This window comes from Balaenoptera musculus, chromosome 21 (assembly GCF_009873245.2).
Source record: "Balaenoptera musculus isolate JJ_BM4_2016_0621 chromosome 21, mBalMus1.pri.v3, whole genome shotgun sequence".
Classification (NCBI taxonomy): domain Eukaryota; kingdom Metazoa; phylum Chordata; class Mammalia; order Artiodactyla; family Balaenopteridae; genus Balaenoptera; species Balaenoptera musculus.
Genome location: NC_045805.1, coordinates 6,756,514 through 6,772,841, shown reverse-complemented (window position 1 = coordinate 6,772,841; position 16,328 = coordinate 6,756,514). Strand labels below are relative to the sequence as shown.

Below are 16,328 nucleotides of genomic sequence, written 5' to 3'. Positions count from 1 at the left end.
TTTGAAGCACTTTCCAGTACTTTGGTTTCCCCCGCACGCCCACAGAGTATAGTTCCCATCTTACACATTCAGAGACGAAGACCCTGGGGTCTGAGGTACCCGCTGGCGTGGAGGGGCCCATGGGCGTCCATCGCAGGTCAGCGGCCTGAGCTGTAACCATTTCTCACTCTTTTTATCCCCGCTGGTCTTATCACTGCAGGTTGGTTTGGCCTTTCTCATAGGCACGTTTCCAGTCTCGGGCGCCCTTTTATTGTCTGGGCTACATTCAAGTGATAAAACATATATTTTATACTATTGTGGGAACACAATGTAATAGTCTCAACAGCCTTGCCAAAAAAAAAAAGTCTTGCCTCGGCGTGACTTCCTTATAACTTATAAAAAAGCATTTGATTTGAATGTCTCCGCATGTCAGTGTTTTCAGGGAAAAGGTCGCTGATAGCGTGTGGGCCTCGTGCACACCGGCAGGATGGCCGTCTCCACTGAGGGCTGACACGAGACTGGCTCAGACCCACGCGCTCTGAACAGGGCGTGTGTTACAGCCCCAGACCCTACAGGGCTTCCTGATCACGGAGACACCGTCAGGGATCCTAGGAGCATCTCATCTGTGTTCCAGGTTTGTGCTGTTGTTGCATGTTAGGTTTACGATGTTCGTCCCTAACTGCCTAAGTGATGGAGCTCGTGCTGTGGACTGAGTTGGTCCTCACAGAGTCCTGTGCTGAAGTCCTAACCCCACACCTTAGGCTGCGACTGTGTGTGGAGACAAGGCCTTTAAAGAGGTGACTAAAGTGGAATGAGGTCATAAGTGTGGCCCTGATCTACGTGGACCGATGACCTTAAAAGGGGAAGAGACACCAGGGATGTACACACAGAGGAAAGACCTCGTGAGGACAGAGAAGGAGCGAGGCCTCGGGAGAAACCCACCCGGCTGACGACCGTGAGAAAAGAATGTCTGTTGTTCAAGCCACACGATGGGCAGTGTTTGGTGATGGCAGCCCTATCAGACTAAAGCTGCTCGAAATGAATTCTGAGACGGTCAACAGAAAACTACTCCTTTTGGAGATGAGGAAAGTGAGGGATCTGAATTCCTGGGCCAGAGCCACGTGGTGAACTGCAGACCCAGAGTTCCTGGTCGCCCACCTCCCAGCCCAGAGTCTGCGTTTGTGAAGAGTCAGATCTCATACTGCTCGGTCACCACACCTTCTCCTCACTCGTGCACCCACCACTGCGGTGGTTCTCAAACTGTGCGTGACGGACCCCGACACCCCACAAGCTGGGCTGAGGTCAGCGTGTCCACGTCAAAGCACAGGCACAAGCAGCTTTCCCCAATTTGCAGGAAGAGGGAAAAGTCATTGGATTAAATTATCTCATTTTACTTTTTGAATCAATTTTTCTTAAACCGTGGTGCTTGAAGATGAATATGTAGCAAGGAATTAATACAGAGGAATGTAGGAGAAAGAAATAATAAAGGTAATATCAAACATTAACAAAACTGAAGCAAAGAAAAAAATTTGAGAGAAAAAGTTCTTTGGGTGGCGGGGAGAGGAAAACTTAAAGTCAAAATTCTAGAAATAGTGAAAAAGAAAAGAGTCCAATGAACAAAACTAAGAATGAAATCGGGGCTACAACTACAGATACAGTAAGGATATCTAAAAATCATGAGCTCAGGATGAATAACTTTATGCCAGTAAATCTGAAAATAGGCAAGATGGATAATTTCTGGGAAAATGTTACCAAAATCGATTCAAGAAATAGAAAATCTAAACAGCTTCAACCATTAAAAAAAAAAAATGAATCGTAATCTGAAGTATGCCTCTCACCACCCGTCATGAAAGTCGCCTGCAGAGTGATGTCAGCAAGATGGCAGGCTGGGAAGCTCCAAGCCCTTGTCTCCCCACAGAAACATGGAAAAAACAAGCAGAAGCTGTCTGAACCAACTTTTCAGGAGCTCTGGGAAAAAATCAAAGGTTTACGGCCACCAGGCAAACGCCCAACCAAGCAAAGCCATGTTTACAACAGTAGGAAAGTCCTGTGCCATTTACTCACCCCGACAGTCTTGGTTTCCCAGTTCCCCTCCCTGAACAGAGCCCTTATTTGCTCTCATCAGCCTGGGAGACCTGAAGGACTGGCTCGCCCGACTCTGTCTCGAGTGACTTGGACACATGCAAGAATAAAGGTGACCACCGCTCTTAAAAGCTACTTGGAAAAAATAGTGGTTAATATCCAAAAACTATAAAGAACTCTTACAACTCAACAACAAAAAAACCTGAGTAAAAAATGGGCCAAGGAGTTGATTAGACGTTTCTCCAATGACGACATTAGCACATGAAAAGATGTTCGTCATCACTAATCATTAGAGAAATGCATATCAAAACCACAGCTATTATCAAAACAAACCGTGGAGAGAGTGGAACCTCGTGTACTGTTGGCAGGAATGTAAAATGGCAGTTCCTCAAAAAATTAAAAAAAAAAAAACAAACTACCATATGACCTAGTAATTCCAATTCTAGATACATATCCAAAAGATTTGAAAGCAGGGACTCAAATATTTACACACCTGTGTTTACAGCAGTATCATTCACAACAGCTAAGAGGTAGAAGCAACCAAGTGTCCATTAACAGATGAATGGAAACAAAATGTGATATATACATACAGTAGAATACTATCCAGCCCTAAAAAGGAAAGCTATTCTTAAACCTGCAACATTAATGAACCTTGACAATATTATGTTAAAGTGAAATAAGCCAGTCACAAAAGGACAGATACTGTATGATTCCACTTTTATGAGTTACCTAGAATAGGCAAATTCATAGAGACAGAAATTATAATAGAGGTTAACCGCGTCTAAGGTGGGGGGATGGGAATGGGGAGTTATTGTTTAATGGGTACAGAGATCGTGTTTGGGACTATGAGAAAGTTCTGGAAATGAGGAGCGGTCATGGGTTGCACAGCATTGTGAATGTACTTAATGCCACTGAATTGTACACTTAAAATGGCTTAAATGGTAAATTTTAGGTTATGTCTGTTTTACCACAAGAAAATCGTTTTTAAGACACCTCCCCCTAGATAGTTTTAACAGTAAATTTTACCAAACATTACACATTACTGCATAGAAAAGCTATTCACCTCATTTTACGAGGCTAGCCCAAACTTGTTTGTGAATATGGATATAAAAATCCCAAATAAAATATTTACAAATTAAATTTAGCAGTGTGTTAAGAAACACATAGTCAGGTAGGGTTTAACCAAAGAATGTAGAAATAGATATCATTCAGTCTTTTTTCCTAATCCATTGATTTTTCTCAGTAGATGTTAAAAAGCATTAGAGAAAATCCAATACCCACTCATGATAAAAACAAAAAACTCTTCATCAATTAGGAATAAGAGCACTTTCTTAACATGATGAAGGGTATCTATAAAAAACCTACAACATATATTTAACAGTGAAAATCTTAGTTTAAGGTTAAAGTCAGGTACAAAATACATATGGCTATTACCCTTGTGTCTCAACAGTGTTCTAGAGTTCCTAGTCAAGGGGATAAAATAAGAAACACAAACGAAGGATCAGAATTAGAAAGGAAGGGACAAATCATTTTATTTGCCTACGATACAGTTGTGTATCTAGAAAAATCTAAGAGAATCGTTATAACCAATTCAGCAAGATAAGTCTTTATTTATGATCCACTTACTAAAATCATTAGTATTCCGATGCCCAGTAGTAAATATAAAATCTAACAGAAATATAGTGAACTCAAAGCTAGCCCTGTAATATCATTTCACTCATGTTTCTTGGGTGGAAAGGAAAAGTTGGCATGCTAGGGATAAACTAGACTGTCTTGTCTAAGACACAGTGCAAATTCTTGCTATACCCTTGGAAAGTATCAGATATGTGAAAGTCTCCAGCCCAATATCAGAGCAGAAAAAAAATGCTGAGAACTGCTGTTTCCTTCAGATATTCTGCATGGCATCCGGTCACTCATTCATTTACTCAGTATTTATTGAGCATCTCTCACGTGCCAAGCATGTTCTCGGCACTCCCAGAATAGCAGGTGACGAGGCAGGTACGGCCCTTTTCCCGTGGGACTTACATTCTAAAGACGGACATTTCTTTTTAATGCTGATGGTGATAAATGCTATGAAGAAAACAGGGTGTGAGTATGGAGAGAGACACTGAGGTGGGCTCCTTACCAAGGAGCTGTGTTTGAGCTGAGCTCTGAATGTGGTCCAGAGGGATGAGCTCGTGTGGAGCTAAGGGAACAGTTAGGGTCAAGCATGAGAGGTGGGCAGAGGCAGTGGGTCTGGAGCACAGAGCGATGGGGGGGAAGCAGCAGAGCCTGGACCACGCAAGGCCTGGTGGACAGTAGTCAGAGGTGTGGTTTTTGTTCTAAGGATAAATAGAAGCCAAAGGATTTTAAGAAGGGGAAATGGGCTCTAAGACATATTTTTAAATAGAAACAGAGAGAGTGATCTTAGGCCCTTGCAGTGACTCAGGTGATAACCGATGGTGGATAGGACCAGGGTACTATCGATGGAGATGGTGTGAAGCTGTTTAATATGTTAAATAAAAACTCTGGAGCCATTGCACTTGCTGGCAGATTGGACACTATGCTGTGTTAGGAAAGAGAATAGAAGATGAGTCCTAGACTTGGGTTCCGAGCCCCCGGGAGAACGGTGAGGGTCCGTGAAGAAGCAGAGAAGGGACTGGTTTATTCAGAAGAGGAATCAACGTGCAGAGGGAGAAAGACTTGCTCGGTGTGGGTCCAGAGGGAAGTACGGGCCGGGCTCAGCATCAGAAAGGACTTCAGGAACATTCGGCGTCTGCTGGGGGACCCTCGCTCTGCAGAGTAGCAGAGGTGACCCCTTATGCGTGGATATCTGGCTACACAGATGCTGAGGTTTCCCAGCCCTAAAATTCATAGCTCATTCTGGCAAGTCAAGATAAAGCTCCCAGCAGGGCCCTGAGGGTCCCCAAACTCTGCACACAGGACCGTTAGCCACACCTGGCTGTTGGCGTTTGGAGTCTTAGTTCAATAAAGCGACTTGCCTGTCCCACTATTAAAAAAAAAAAAAAAAGCATTGGTGGCACGTTGACTCCACATCCCAGCCACACAGAAGCACGGCCAGTGAACTTTAGCGTGTGCAGATACGTGCGCCAAGACCTGCTGAATAACTTTGTTAAACAAACATACACAACCTGGGGTTTTTTCTTTCCAATTTAAATTTCATGGGAGCTGCTTGTGTACTATTTGTCTCCCTTTCCGCCGGCTGGGACGGGCATTGCTCTAACATCTGTCTCGTGGTCATGTTTTATGGGGTGTTTGAGGATCGTGCACCTGAAGTGACACTGGAATCTGGGGACGTGGCTGTCTTCAGATGCCAAATGAACTCGGATAGAAATCACTCTCCGTGCGTGTGTTTACAGCTGGGAACTTGGAGCCGAGAGGCGCTCCCTGGACACAGCTGTCCTGACTCTCAGCTCTTACTCAGTTCTCAAGTGTTCTCCTGGTCCCACTCTGCACAGCAGCACGTGCAGGGGGCTGAATTCCTCAGGCAGCACCATCGAAGAGCTGGGAGGCGCCAGCCACAGGCTTTGTTGTGGCTTCTGTTTTATCTGAATTTAAAACTGGATCCTTCTCCAGCCGGTCTTTTTTCCCCACCACGATGGATGGATGGATGGATGGATGGATGGATGGATGGATGGATGATGGATGGATGGATGGATGGATGGATAGATGTGTACAGTGACGCTTGATTTCATGGTCAGAGAATTCAAACAATAGAGAAATACATAAAGTCCCAAAATCTTACTACCCTTCCCTAAAGTAACGACACTAAAGATTGAACTGTGTGTTTCAGATTTAACACGTATTTACATAGAAATAAATGTATATAAACATATGCATTGAGGGTTTGTTTTCTATAAAAGGAGGATCACATATCGTTCATGAGTTTTCATCCCAACTCTGTGTCTAGAAGATCCTTCCGTTTTAACACAAGCAGTAACCTCATTCTTTTTAACCATTGGAGGTGCTTAATTTACACACTCCTTACAATTAGACATTTGGGGTTATTTCCACTGCTTCTGCTACTATAAATTCTGTGTGTGTGTCTGTGTGTGTTGTCTGTGTGTGTGTGTGTTCTAACTGGAATGATTTGAATTCAATTTTAAGAGACTGTCTTGAGCTATAATTAGTGTGGCCCAGTCCCAGGCGGGAGTATTTCTGTAACATAGATTCATAGAAGAGTAATTACTGAGCCCTAGGGTGTGTGTACCTTAAACCTTGATCCACCCAGCTGTACCAGCTTACAGTCTTACTAACAGCACCTGGATATTCCCTTTCCCCAGACCCTCACCAGTACCAGACTTTACCCAGGTTTTCAGTATTTGGTGATCTCATTACTTAATGTATGTGCCGTAATTACTCAGTTACTCATGAGCGTGAGTACCTAGAAGGGGGATTCATAGGTCAGGAGCAGCCGATTCTTATCTCTTGCCTGTTTTTACATTGGGCTGTTTCTCTTTTCCACATTGTTTCCCAGCATATTTGTCTAGTACAGACTGTAACCTTTTGTGATGAATATAAGATCCTCTCTGTCTCTTACGTTTGTTTATGGTGTTTTCTGTGGGTTTTAATTTTGAATTATCATTCTGGATGGAATCAAATACCTCTGTTTCTCCACAGCACCTACGCTGAGGTTTCACTTAGGAAGGTTTCCCTACCCTGAGCTTCAAACTCATCTCCTGTCTCTATTAATACTTTCACAGTTTTTTAATGTTTAGAGCATTAATCCATCTGTCATGCAGTCATTGTGGGATATAAGGGATCATCCCATCTCTTTAATAACTTATCTATTCTCCACTGATTTTTAACGCCCCCTTGAATCAGCTCTTAAACTCCCACATATGCACGGGTGGGTTTCTGGAGTGTGTTCTCTTCCACTGATCTATTTATCTATTCTGTGCTAATTACCTACTGTTTTACTACCGTAATTTTATAGTATGTTTCACTATCTAGTAGGTCAAATTCTCTCTCATTCTTCTTTTTCAAAGTTATCTTCCCGTGCATTTTTCCCCCATGTAAACTTCAGAATAAGCATGTCAAGTTTTTTTTTAACAAACATTTGGAATTTGGGGATTATATTGGATTTTTACATTAATTAAGAAAGACCATCATACTTTTGGCACTCTTCTCTGGCTTTTAAAAATGACATCCTGGGGGCTTCCCTGGTGGCGCAGTGGTTGAGAATCTGCCTGCCAATGCAGGGGACACGGGTTCGAGCCCTGGTCTGGGAAGATCCCACATGCCGCGGAGCAACTAGGCCCGTGAGCCACAACTACTGAGCCTGCGCGTCTGGAGCCTGTGCTCCGCAACGAGAGAGGCCGCGATAGTGAGAGGCCCGCGCACCGCAATGAAGAGTGGCCCCCAGTTGCCGCAACTAGAGAAAGCCCTTGCACAGAAACGAAGACTCAACACAGCCATAAATAAATAAATAAATATATTAATTAATTAATTAATTAAATAAATTTATTTAAAAAAATATGACATCCTGTTAGAAATCTAAATGTAAAAATTGAATCAACAGGTTTTTTAAAACCTGGAAGAAAATATGGCTGAATTATTTTATAACCAGCTACAGGGAAGGCTTTCTACCTGTGATTCAAAATCCAAATGCAATAAAAGATTGATGTAATTTGAATATATAAATAAACGTTTGCATAAGAAAAGTCGAAAGGCAAGCAACAAACAGAAAATATATTCAACACAAATTGTGAATAAAGGACTAATATTAAAATGTAAATCATAATAATACTTCAGTGTTGCAGAGACAATTAAGTGGTATGCTGGGTATCAATAATAATTGTTAAGGTTCTATTGTATGTATTATTAATTATAATTATATAATGTATATAATATATATAACAAACATTAATGATCCTCTGAGATTCAGCTACCAGGTCAGACCGCCTGTGTGGAAGTGCATTTGTAGCGGGAGAGCTGTGATTAAATTCTGGGGCACCGGCTTGAGCTGTAACTAAGATAAGCTATTTTTTTTCTTTTATTCATAAAAGAAACCCATTTTTTCTGCTTTGTATCTCACAACCGTCACAGCTTTCCATGTCCTATCGCTCATCACCCTGACTTCTTAAGGTCCTTCGAATATACAGTAATTGTTCACCCTCTGGATAGTAACAGGAATCAAGAAGTTAACTTTAATTTGTCCGTCAGTCAGCACCGACAATCCGTTGCACATCTCTCTCATTCCAACAGCAGCAGGAGGGTCGGAAGCAGCCCGCCGTCCAGCATCAAGACTGAAGGGCCTACCTGGAGCCGGCTGCAGGCGCAGCTGTGTTAGCCTCTTCCCCTGCACCTGTGGCTTATCCCGGGCCAGGGCACTTAACGGGATTTTCACAAAATAATGGAGTTATTTATACTCTGCCCTCTACCGAAGAGTACTTGCTGTAGCTGAGATTAGAGTTTGGATCTCCCACATCGTGACGTTCTGCCATGAAGGGCATGCCCTGTGTGTGCTGCATCTAATGGGATACGCGACGCCTGCGCATCTGAGATGTGGTGGTGTGACTGAGGAACTGAATCATGTATGTTATTTTACTTCATTTTAAACAGCCACATGTGCCATATGGACCATGCTGCCCAGGACCACTGACGATTTTAAACACGATCTGTGTATCTGTGATGAGTGTGTCGTCTTACCATGTGCTGGCCGCTGTCAGTGCGAACCTGCTTCTCTTCCTCTAGACTTGCTCACTCAGCACAAGGTCTGGGCCTCAGAGAACCGCCCGCTGCTGCCGTGAAGGAGACGCCGCTCAACCCACGGCTGCTGCTAACAGCCCACCCCGTCGTCCTCGGACGCTCAAGTGAGGGGAGGGGTGGACGCAGGAAGGATGCCCTTCTATACCGTCACGTTTGCCGCCTGTGGGTGTTGTGGTTTTCACGTGAAGAAAGCTCCTTCGTGCGGCTTTCTGATGCCTGAGTGTGTGTCTCAGAGAAGCACTGACCCGCCCTGTTGGGCCTTTTCTACTAAAGCCGGACTGTGTGTCCTAGTGATCATAATTGAGAGGTCCCAGAACCTTTGTCATTGAAGTGCCATACTGTTAAATAAAGGATGGAAATTACATTGTTTTATTACCGAGAACAAAGAGCCCCCTGAGTTCCTACGTTTCTTTATTAACGTATCATCTACTAGGTATGAAGGATGTTGGTCCGTTATCACCTTATGTACCTGAGATTCTTCTCAAAATAATCATGAGGACAGGTGTGAAGAGCTGCAATTAATGATAATTAGTGCCATCAAAGGAGCCCCGCTTGTGCAAGCTTAGTTTCTGGTGAGGAGAGCATCACCCACCAGAGACCAGGGCCCCTGCAGGCTGCCAGGATGCTCGCCATCCCCTGCCGGAAACGGGCATTCGGGCCAAATCGTACACACGCTGGCTGGTCACCTTGTGTAGGAGAGAGATGCTAAACCCCAGCAAGGCTGAAGGTGCCAGTTAAGACTCCCTCGTGGTACTGTTCCCTCCGCGTTGTTTATCTGTCACTCATCTCAGCTGCTCTTTCTACCTCAAATAAATGTCAAGTCCCTCAGCAAATACGAGGGATCAACTTCTAGAATAACCCTCCGAGAAGGGCAGTAACGATGCACATGGAAATAATGAAGGGTTTTCTCTTGGTGTTAATATAACGTGTACCCCAAGTCCCCTCGTAATACTCCTGCCTCAACAACGTTGAGCCTCAGCGCAGCTCGGCAGGCCGGGGGCCTTCCTCCCACCTTGTAAATCCCGTGTCACTACACCCACTGCCTCCTGGGCTTGGCGACTTTGAGGCTCAGGTATCAATACTATGGCAGAGCTCCCATCGCACCAAAAGTTCCCGAGGCGGCTGACAAAATTGTGTGGACTCCCGGTGGAGACGAGCCACAAAGAACTCCATCCCACGGCCACATCAGCCACAGAGTGCCACCCAGGTCACGTGTCCACCCAGGCCTGCATCCTCACAGCTAAGATTCCTGATGCCAGCCTGGCAGGAGCCACTGAAGATTCTCTCTCTAAAAGCTAATCTCTTATGAGGACACATTTGTGCCTGGCTTTAAGCATTTTCTATGTGGTACCTCATTTAATCCTGCCAACAATCCTAAAAGTTAGTTACTAGAGGTTTGCAACCCCTTACCCAAAACACATAGGGCTAAAAGTGTCTCAGAATTCTGAACTTTTTTTTTTTTTTAATTTTGAAAGGTATGTGGCTCTCACCGCTTCTATTCAACATTATATCAGAGATTCTACTGAGAGAAGAACGCCAGGAAAGGAATTAAGGGCATACAGACTGGAAATGAAGAAGTAAAACTATTCTCAGATCACATGATACTATATGTAGAAAATTATAAGGAATTAAAGAAAAAAGTAGATTAAGCATGTTTATCAAGATTACAGAATACAAAATCTATATACAAAGCTAACTGAATTGTATTTCTATATACTATCAATAAACAATTCAAAAATGGAACTAAGAATACAATTCCATTTACAATATCATGTAAAAATAAACTAAATAGGAATAAATTTAACAAAAGAAGTATAAGATCTGTCTACTTAACAAAACATTTCTGAGATAAATTAAAGTTCTAAATAAATGGAGAAATATACCAAGTTTATGGATTAGAAGACTCAATATCGATAAGATGGCTATTTTCCTCAAATTGATCTACAAATTCAATGTAATCATCAAAATACCAGGTAGATTTTTTTATAGACTTTGAAAAGCTGATGCTACAATGTATATGAAAATGCAAAGAACCCCTAGTAGAAAATAGTAATTTCTTTAGAAAAAGAATAAAGTTGGGGGATTTATACTACCTGATTTCAAAACTTATTGGCATAAAGGTAGACTACAGATCAAGGGAAGAGAATAGAGACTCTAGGTATAAATCCTCATATTTATGGTCAAGTTGATTTCAACAAAGGTGCCAAGTCAATTCAATGCAGTAGGATAAAACAAAACAAAACAAAACAAAAAAGCACACTTACATCCTTACCACATTTACATCATTACCTCACTCACAAAAAGAAAATGCACATGGATCCCTACCTCACACCGTACACAGAAACTCAAATGGACCAGAAACCTAACTTAGGGTTTCTCAACCTCAGCACTATTGGCATTTTTGGACCAGATAATTCTGTGCTGCAGTGGCTGTCCTGGGCATCATACTATGTTTAGCACCATCGCTGGCCTCTATTAGATGCCATTAGCACACCTCACCCAGTTGCGACAGTCCAGACTGTCTTCAGATATCCCCAGATTTCCCCTGGAGAAGAGAACCGTTCCCAGCTGAGAACCACTGACCTAAAATTATAAAATGTCTAGAAGAAAACATAGCAAGAAATCTTTCTGAAAGGTCAGGCAAAGATTTTTTTAGGTAGGGCACTAAAGGCACAGTTCATAAAAACATAAATTGGACCTCAAAGTTTTAAAAAGTTTTGCTGTTCAAAAGAAACCATTAAGAAAATTAAAAGACAAGTCAGAGACTAGGAAAAATATTTGTGAAGCATATAGCTGATGAACTGTATCCAGACTATGTAAAGAACTTCTATCCATTAACAAGAAGATAAACAAAGAATGGGCAAAAGACATTTCACACAAACACATATAGAAATGATTAATAAGCACATGAAAAGATGCTCAACATGATTAGTCATTAGAGAAACGCAAAGTAAAAGCACAAGGAGACGCTACTACGCACTCTCGGGAACGGCTGCAGCCAACAGTTCTGACAATACAAGAGTTGACCAGCACGTGGAGAATCTAGGACTCCCATGCACTGCTGGTGTGGCTGCATCATTTTGCAGTTTGGTTTAAAAACTAAGCATACACTTGCCATATGACGCAGCAACTTCACTCCTAGGTATGTACCCAAGAGAAATGAAAATGTGCCTGCACAAGGACTTGTATGCAAATGTTCACAGCAACATTATTCACACCAGCCAAAAGCTAGAAGCAATCCATCAACTGATAAATGGATACACAAAGTGTGCTATATCCATACCATGGATTGCTACTCAGCAATAAAAAGGAGCAAACAACTGATACAGGCAACAACCTGGACCAACCCCAAGAACACGGTAGTTGAAAGAAGCCAGACTCAAAAGACTACATATTGTATGATTCCATTTAGATAAAATTTCTAGAGAAGATAAAATTATAGAGACAAAAAAACAGATCACTGGTTTCCTGCTGCTGGGGGTAGAAGTGGGAATAGACAGCAGACATTTTGGAGTGATGGAAATATTCTAAAACTCGACTGTGATTTTAGTTGTAAAACTGTATACATTTACTAAAATCGTTGAACAGTACACTTGCCATGGGTAAATTTTTATGGTGCATGAATTATACAGCAATAAATTTATTAAAAAAAAAAAACTATGTGGCAACCTTGGAGCTGTGCCTCTCGGATCCCACTTTAAGAAAGAATCTTCTAGGACTTCCCTGGCGGCGCAGTGGTTAAGAATCCACCTGCCAGTGCAGGGGATGTGGGTTCGAGCCCTGGTCCGGGAAGATCCCACATGCCGCGGAGCAACTAAGCCCGTGCGCCACAACTACTGAGCCTGCGCTCTAGAGCCCTCAAGCCACAACTACTGAGCCCATGAGCCTAGAGCCCGTGCTCTGCAGCAAGAGAAGCCACCACAATGAGAAGCCCGCACACCGCAATGAAGAGTAGCCCCCGTTGGCCACAACTAGAGAAAAGCCCACATGCAGCAACAAAGACTCAGTGCAGCCAAAGATAAATAAATAAATTTTTTTAAAAAAGAAAGAATCTTCTGCTCAGCTGGAATGAATACAGTTAGCTGACGGCTGTTAGTGCCTTAAAGATCCACCTCAGCTTTCAAGCCAAGGCCACTCTCTTCCTGGGCGGTCATCCCCGGGCAAGGATTGGGCCCAGCGGGCATCAGGGGCCTGGCTAATTCTGCTAATATAAGACCCCTAACAGGCACCCAGGCTCCAGAACCTCCGTCCCCACGTGCAGTGTCTGAGGCCTCTCCGCCATCCTCTCTTCCTTCTCCTGTCCTGTCACAGCTGCGTCCGCAAGCGCTCCTTATGAATCCCGCTTCCTCCCATTTGTATTTTTCTCGGGAGTTACCCCCAGCAAACCTCTTGCTCTCTTAACTCCCATCAGTGTCAGCTACCCGAGGCCCCCCCACCAGCAAGGATCGTGATGCATGTGACCCCCCAGGCACTCAGACAGCAGCCTGCAGCCTCATATTCCTTCCATGACACATACCACACTGAGTGGAATACAGAAAGCTATTGCTCGTCTCGTGTGTTCAGGTCAGATTTTGCCTCTAATTCAAAAAAACCTCTATTTTAGTGCCTTTGGCTTTGGGAATTGTGGATTAGGGACTGTGGGACTTGTATTCTTATCTGTGGATACTCTGCTTTCTGGCGATATTACACCAGTGGATGGAAGGACTGGGGTTTGAACACGGAGTCCCTACATGGCACTGCAAGCTCATCAGGCTTAACTGCAGCTCTGAGAATGTCCAATGGACTGGTAATGACGGATTTTTTAAATGTTTCCTAATGCCTACCACGTGCAGGTAACTACCCTCATAAAACACAGGTCCTCAAACTCAATCAACGTGTTTCCAAGAAGCTGTAATTAGCGGTTGTTTTCAGCCTTTGTTAAATGGCAAAACCCTTTAAGTGAGGATGCATGAAAGTTGCAATAGATACAGCAGGTGGCAACAGAACTGCTCCAGTTAAAGAGTGGGGAGGGAAGAGAGGGTTCCTGATCCTTGCCCAAAGATCCATTCCTTCCTCCCCATGGGATCACCGCCTCAGTGCCTCTGTGGATACTTATGGGATCACCTCAAAACCACTACATCTGGTCCAATCCTCCACTTCACTTGCAGAGAAGCTGACACCTTCAACATCATTCAACTAATGAGCAGTAATCTACAAAAACCATCTAAAATCAGAACTCCCCACTCACAATGGCACAAACTGAAGTTGTCTGTGAGTAAGGGACAGCCTTGATCAAACTCAGAAAACTGCTTTGAAAGGCAAACAACACTGAAAAGTAGAGTCACAAATGGGACTTCATTTGATGTCAGTTAAAGCTGCTTTGTGTCATGCCGGCCACTCCCATTATCCTGTACACCCAGTGCCACATTTTTTAATAAAACATTTTTCACCATGCGTTACATTAAATACTATTATCCTCTCAGGTGTTTAGAAGTGCCATTTAGGGCATTAAAAGATTTAATTTCTAGATAGTTACTTACAATCATGCCGCCTTGTAATTGTGTTTGAAAAGCGTATGAGAAAATTCTGAGCTGACTTCTCGAACTTTAATGTGAATTCGAATCATCTGGGGATATTGTTAAAGGTAGATTCTGATTCAGTAGATCTGGGTGGGGCCCAAAACGCTGCATTTGTAAAAAGCTGCCAGATGATGTCATGGAAGCTGCTTGAATTGCAAGGATTTGGAATACTCAGAGGGATAACTTTACATACCATTTAGTTCTGTACAGGAATTAATGATTTGGAGATTTTAATGTCTTTTTTTAAACCAAATTGCTGCTTCTAGCCATGTGTTGCAAACACGTTGTAAAATTCGATCAAGGTATTTCTTTGAAAATGCTTAGGGCAGTGACTCTCAACCCTGACAGAACATCAGAATCACCTGAGGGGGTTTAAAAATACACAAACACCAAGGATTCTGATTTAACTTGTTTGGGCATCCATATATTTGGGTTGGGGGGGGTGGTATTTGTCTGTTTAGTTCTGTGCAGTTTTTTGTTTTGTTTAATTTTTGAATTTTATTTTTTTTTATACAGCAGGTTCTTATTAGTCATCAGTTTTATACACATCAGTGTATACATGTCAATCCCAATCGCCCAATTCATCACACCACTATCCCCACCCCCCCACGGTTTTCCCCCCTTGGTGTCCATATGTTTGTTCTCTACATCTGTGTCTCAACTTCTGCCCTGCACACCGGTTTTATCACGTGTGAGGTTCACCTATCAACCACCACAGTGAAGATAGAGACCACCTCCATCACAATGATCCCTCGTGACCACATTCCCCTTTGTAACCACACCTACTTACCCCACTTCCTTAACTCCTGGCAACCAGTAATCTGTTTTCCATTTCTATAACTTTGTCCTTTCAAGAATGTTATGTAAATGGAATGGAATGTTGTGTAAATGGAATCATACAATATGTATCCTTTGGCATTGGCTTTTATCCCTCAGCAAAATTCTCTGATAACTCATCTATGCTGTGTGTATCAATAGGTGGTAACTTTTCATTGTTGAGCAGTACCCCATGGCATGTTTACTTAACTATTAAACTATCCCAAGTTTACTTAACTATTCACCCCTTGAAGAGGGTGAAGACATGCCCCAGGCCAGTGTGATGTTCATGTATCAACTTGACTGGATCATGTGATGCCCAGATATTTGGTCAAACATCATTCTGGGTGTGTCCATGAGGATGTTCCTGGGTGAAATTAACATTTGCATGGGTAGACTGAGTAAAGCAGGTTGCCCTCCCCACTGTGGGTGGGCCTCATCCAATCAGTTGAAGGCCTGGCTAGAACAAAAAGGCTGAACCTCCTTAATAAGGCAGATCTCCTCCTGCCTGACTGCCTTGAACTGAGACATCCATCTTTTCCTGCCTTTGGACTCAAACTGAAACATCATCTCTTCTTGGGTCTCGAGCCTGCAGGCGTTCAGACTGGAGCTCACACCACCAGCTCCCCTGGGTCTACAGCCTGCCAAATGTGGATCTTGAGACTCTCCAGCCTCCATCAGCACACAAGCCAATTCCTTACAATAAATGTCTCCTATGGGTTCTGTGTCTCTGGAGGACCTTGACTAATACACTCAGTGTGTGACACAAAGTAGGTATTTGAATATTTGCCGAACCTGGATTTGAATCCGTGGGGAGTTGACAAGCCCTTCACGTCTTTGAAGGAAGAATGGTGGCATATTGTGGTGGATGATTTAGGAGTCTAAGCAGCTTGGTGGGGTGGGATGGAGGGTCAAGTGTTGATGGGGTGGGTGGGGGAGCAGAGCCCAGTCTGTCATCTCCCTCCACCAAGGACGGTTCCTGGAGCAGGATGAACACTGGGGCCTACACTCTGACCCGGGTGAAGCCGTCAGGCACACAGTTCACCAGCCCAGAGAGAATCCACGGAGTATCATGGAACCTCTTGGTAAAACTGGGTTCTAGTCTTCACCTACCACTTGGTAGAACCAGGGCAGGTTGACTTAAGAATCCTGGGAGTCAGGGAAGTTATGTGTAAAGCGGTG

The 16,328-nt window shown here is 43.3% G+C and overlaps 1 protein-coding gene and 1 long non-coding RNA gene across 11 annotated transcripts in view; one reads left to right on the top strand and one right to left on the bottom strand.

The window, feature by feature from the left end:
- The window catches only part of LOC118887735, a 159,156-nt gene that overhangs the window by 27,822 nt on the left and 115,006 nt on the right, over positions 1-16,328 (bottom strand). The window lies entirely within an intron of this gene.
- Positions 1-16,328, top strand: part of MCPH1 (microcephalin 1) — a 299,005-nt gene that overhangs the window by 218,607 nt on the left and 64,070 nt on the right. For 4 of the 8 annotated variants that reach the window (XM_036838457.1, XM_036838455.1, XM_036838450.1 and 1 more), the window contains one exon: positions 8,758-9,134. The exons of 2 other annotated variants lie outside the window; for them this stretch is intronic. In XM_036838457.1, the coding sequence (XP_036694352.1) occupies positions 8,758-8,992 (235 nt within the window). In that variant the 3' untranslated portion in view covers positions 8,993-9,134. Of the gene's footprint in view, positions 1-8,757; positions 9,135-10,247; positions 10,353-16,328 lie in introns of those variants that run through there. 2 more of the 8 variants (XM_036838454.1, XM_036838452.1) reach the window with 2 other exon arrangements.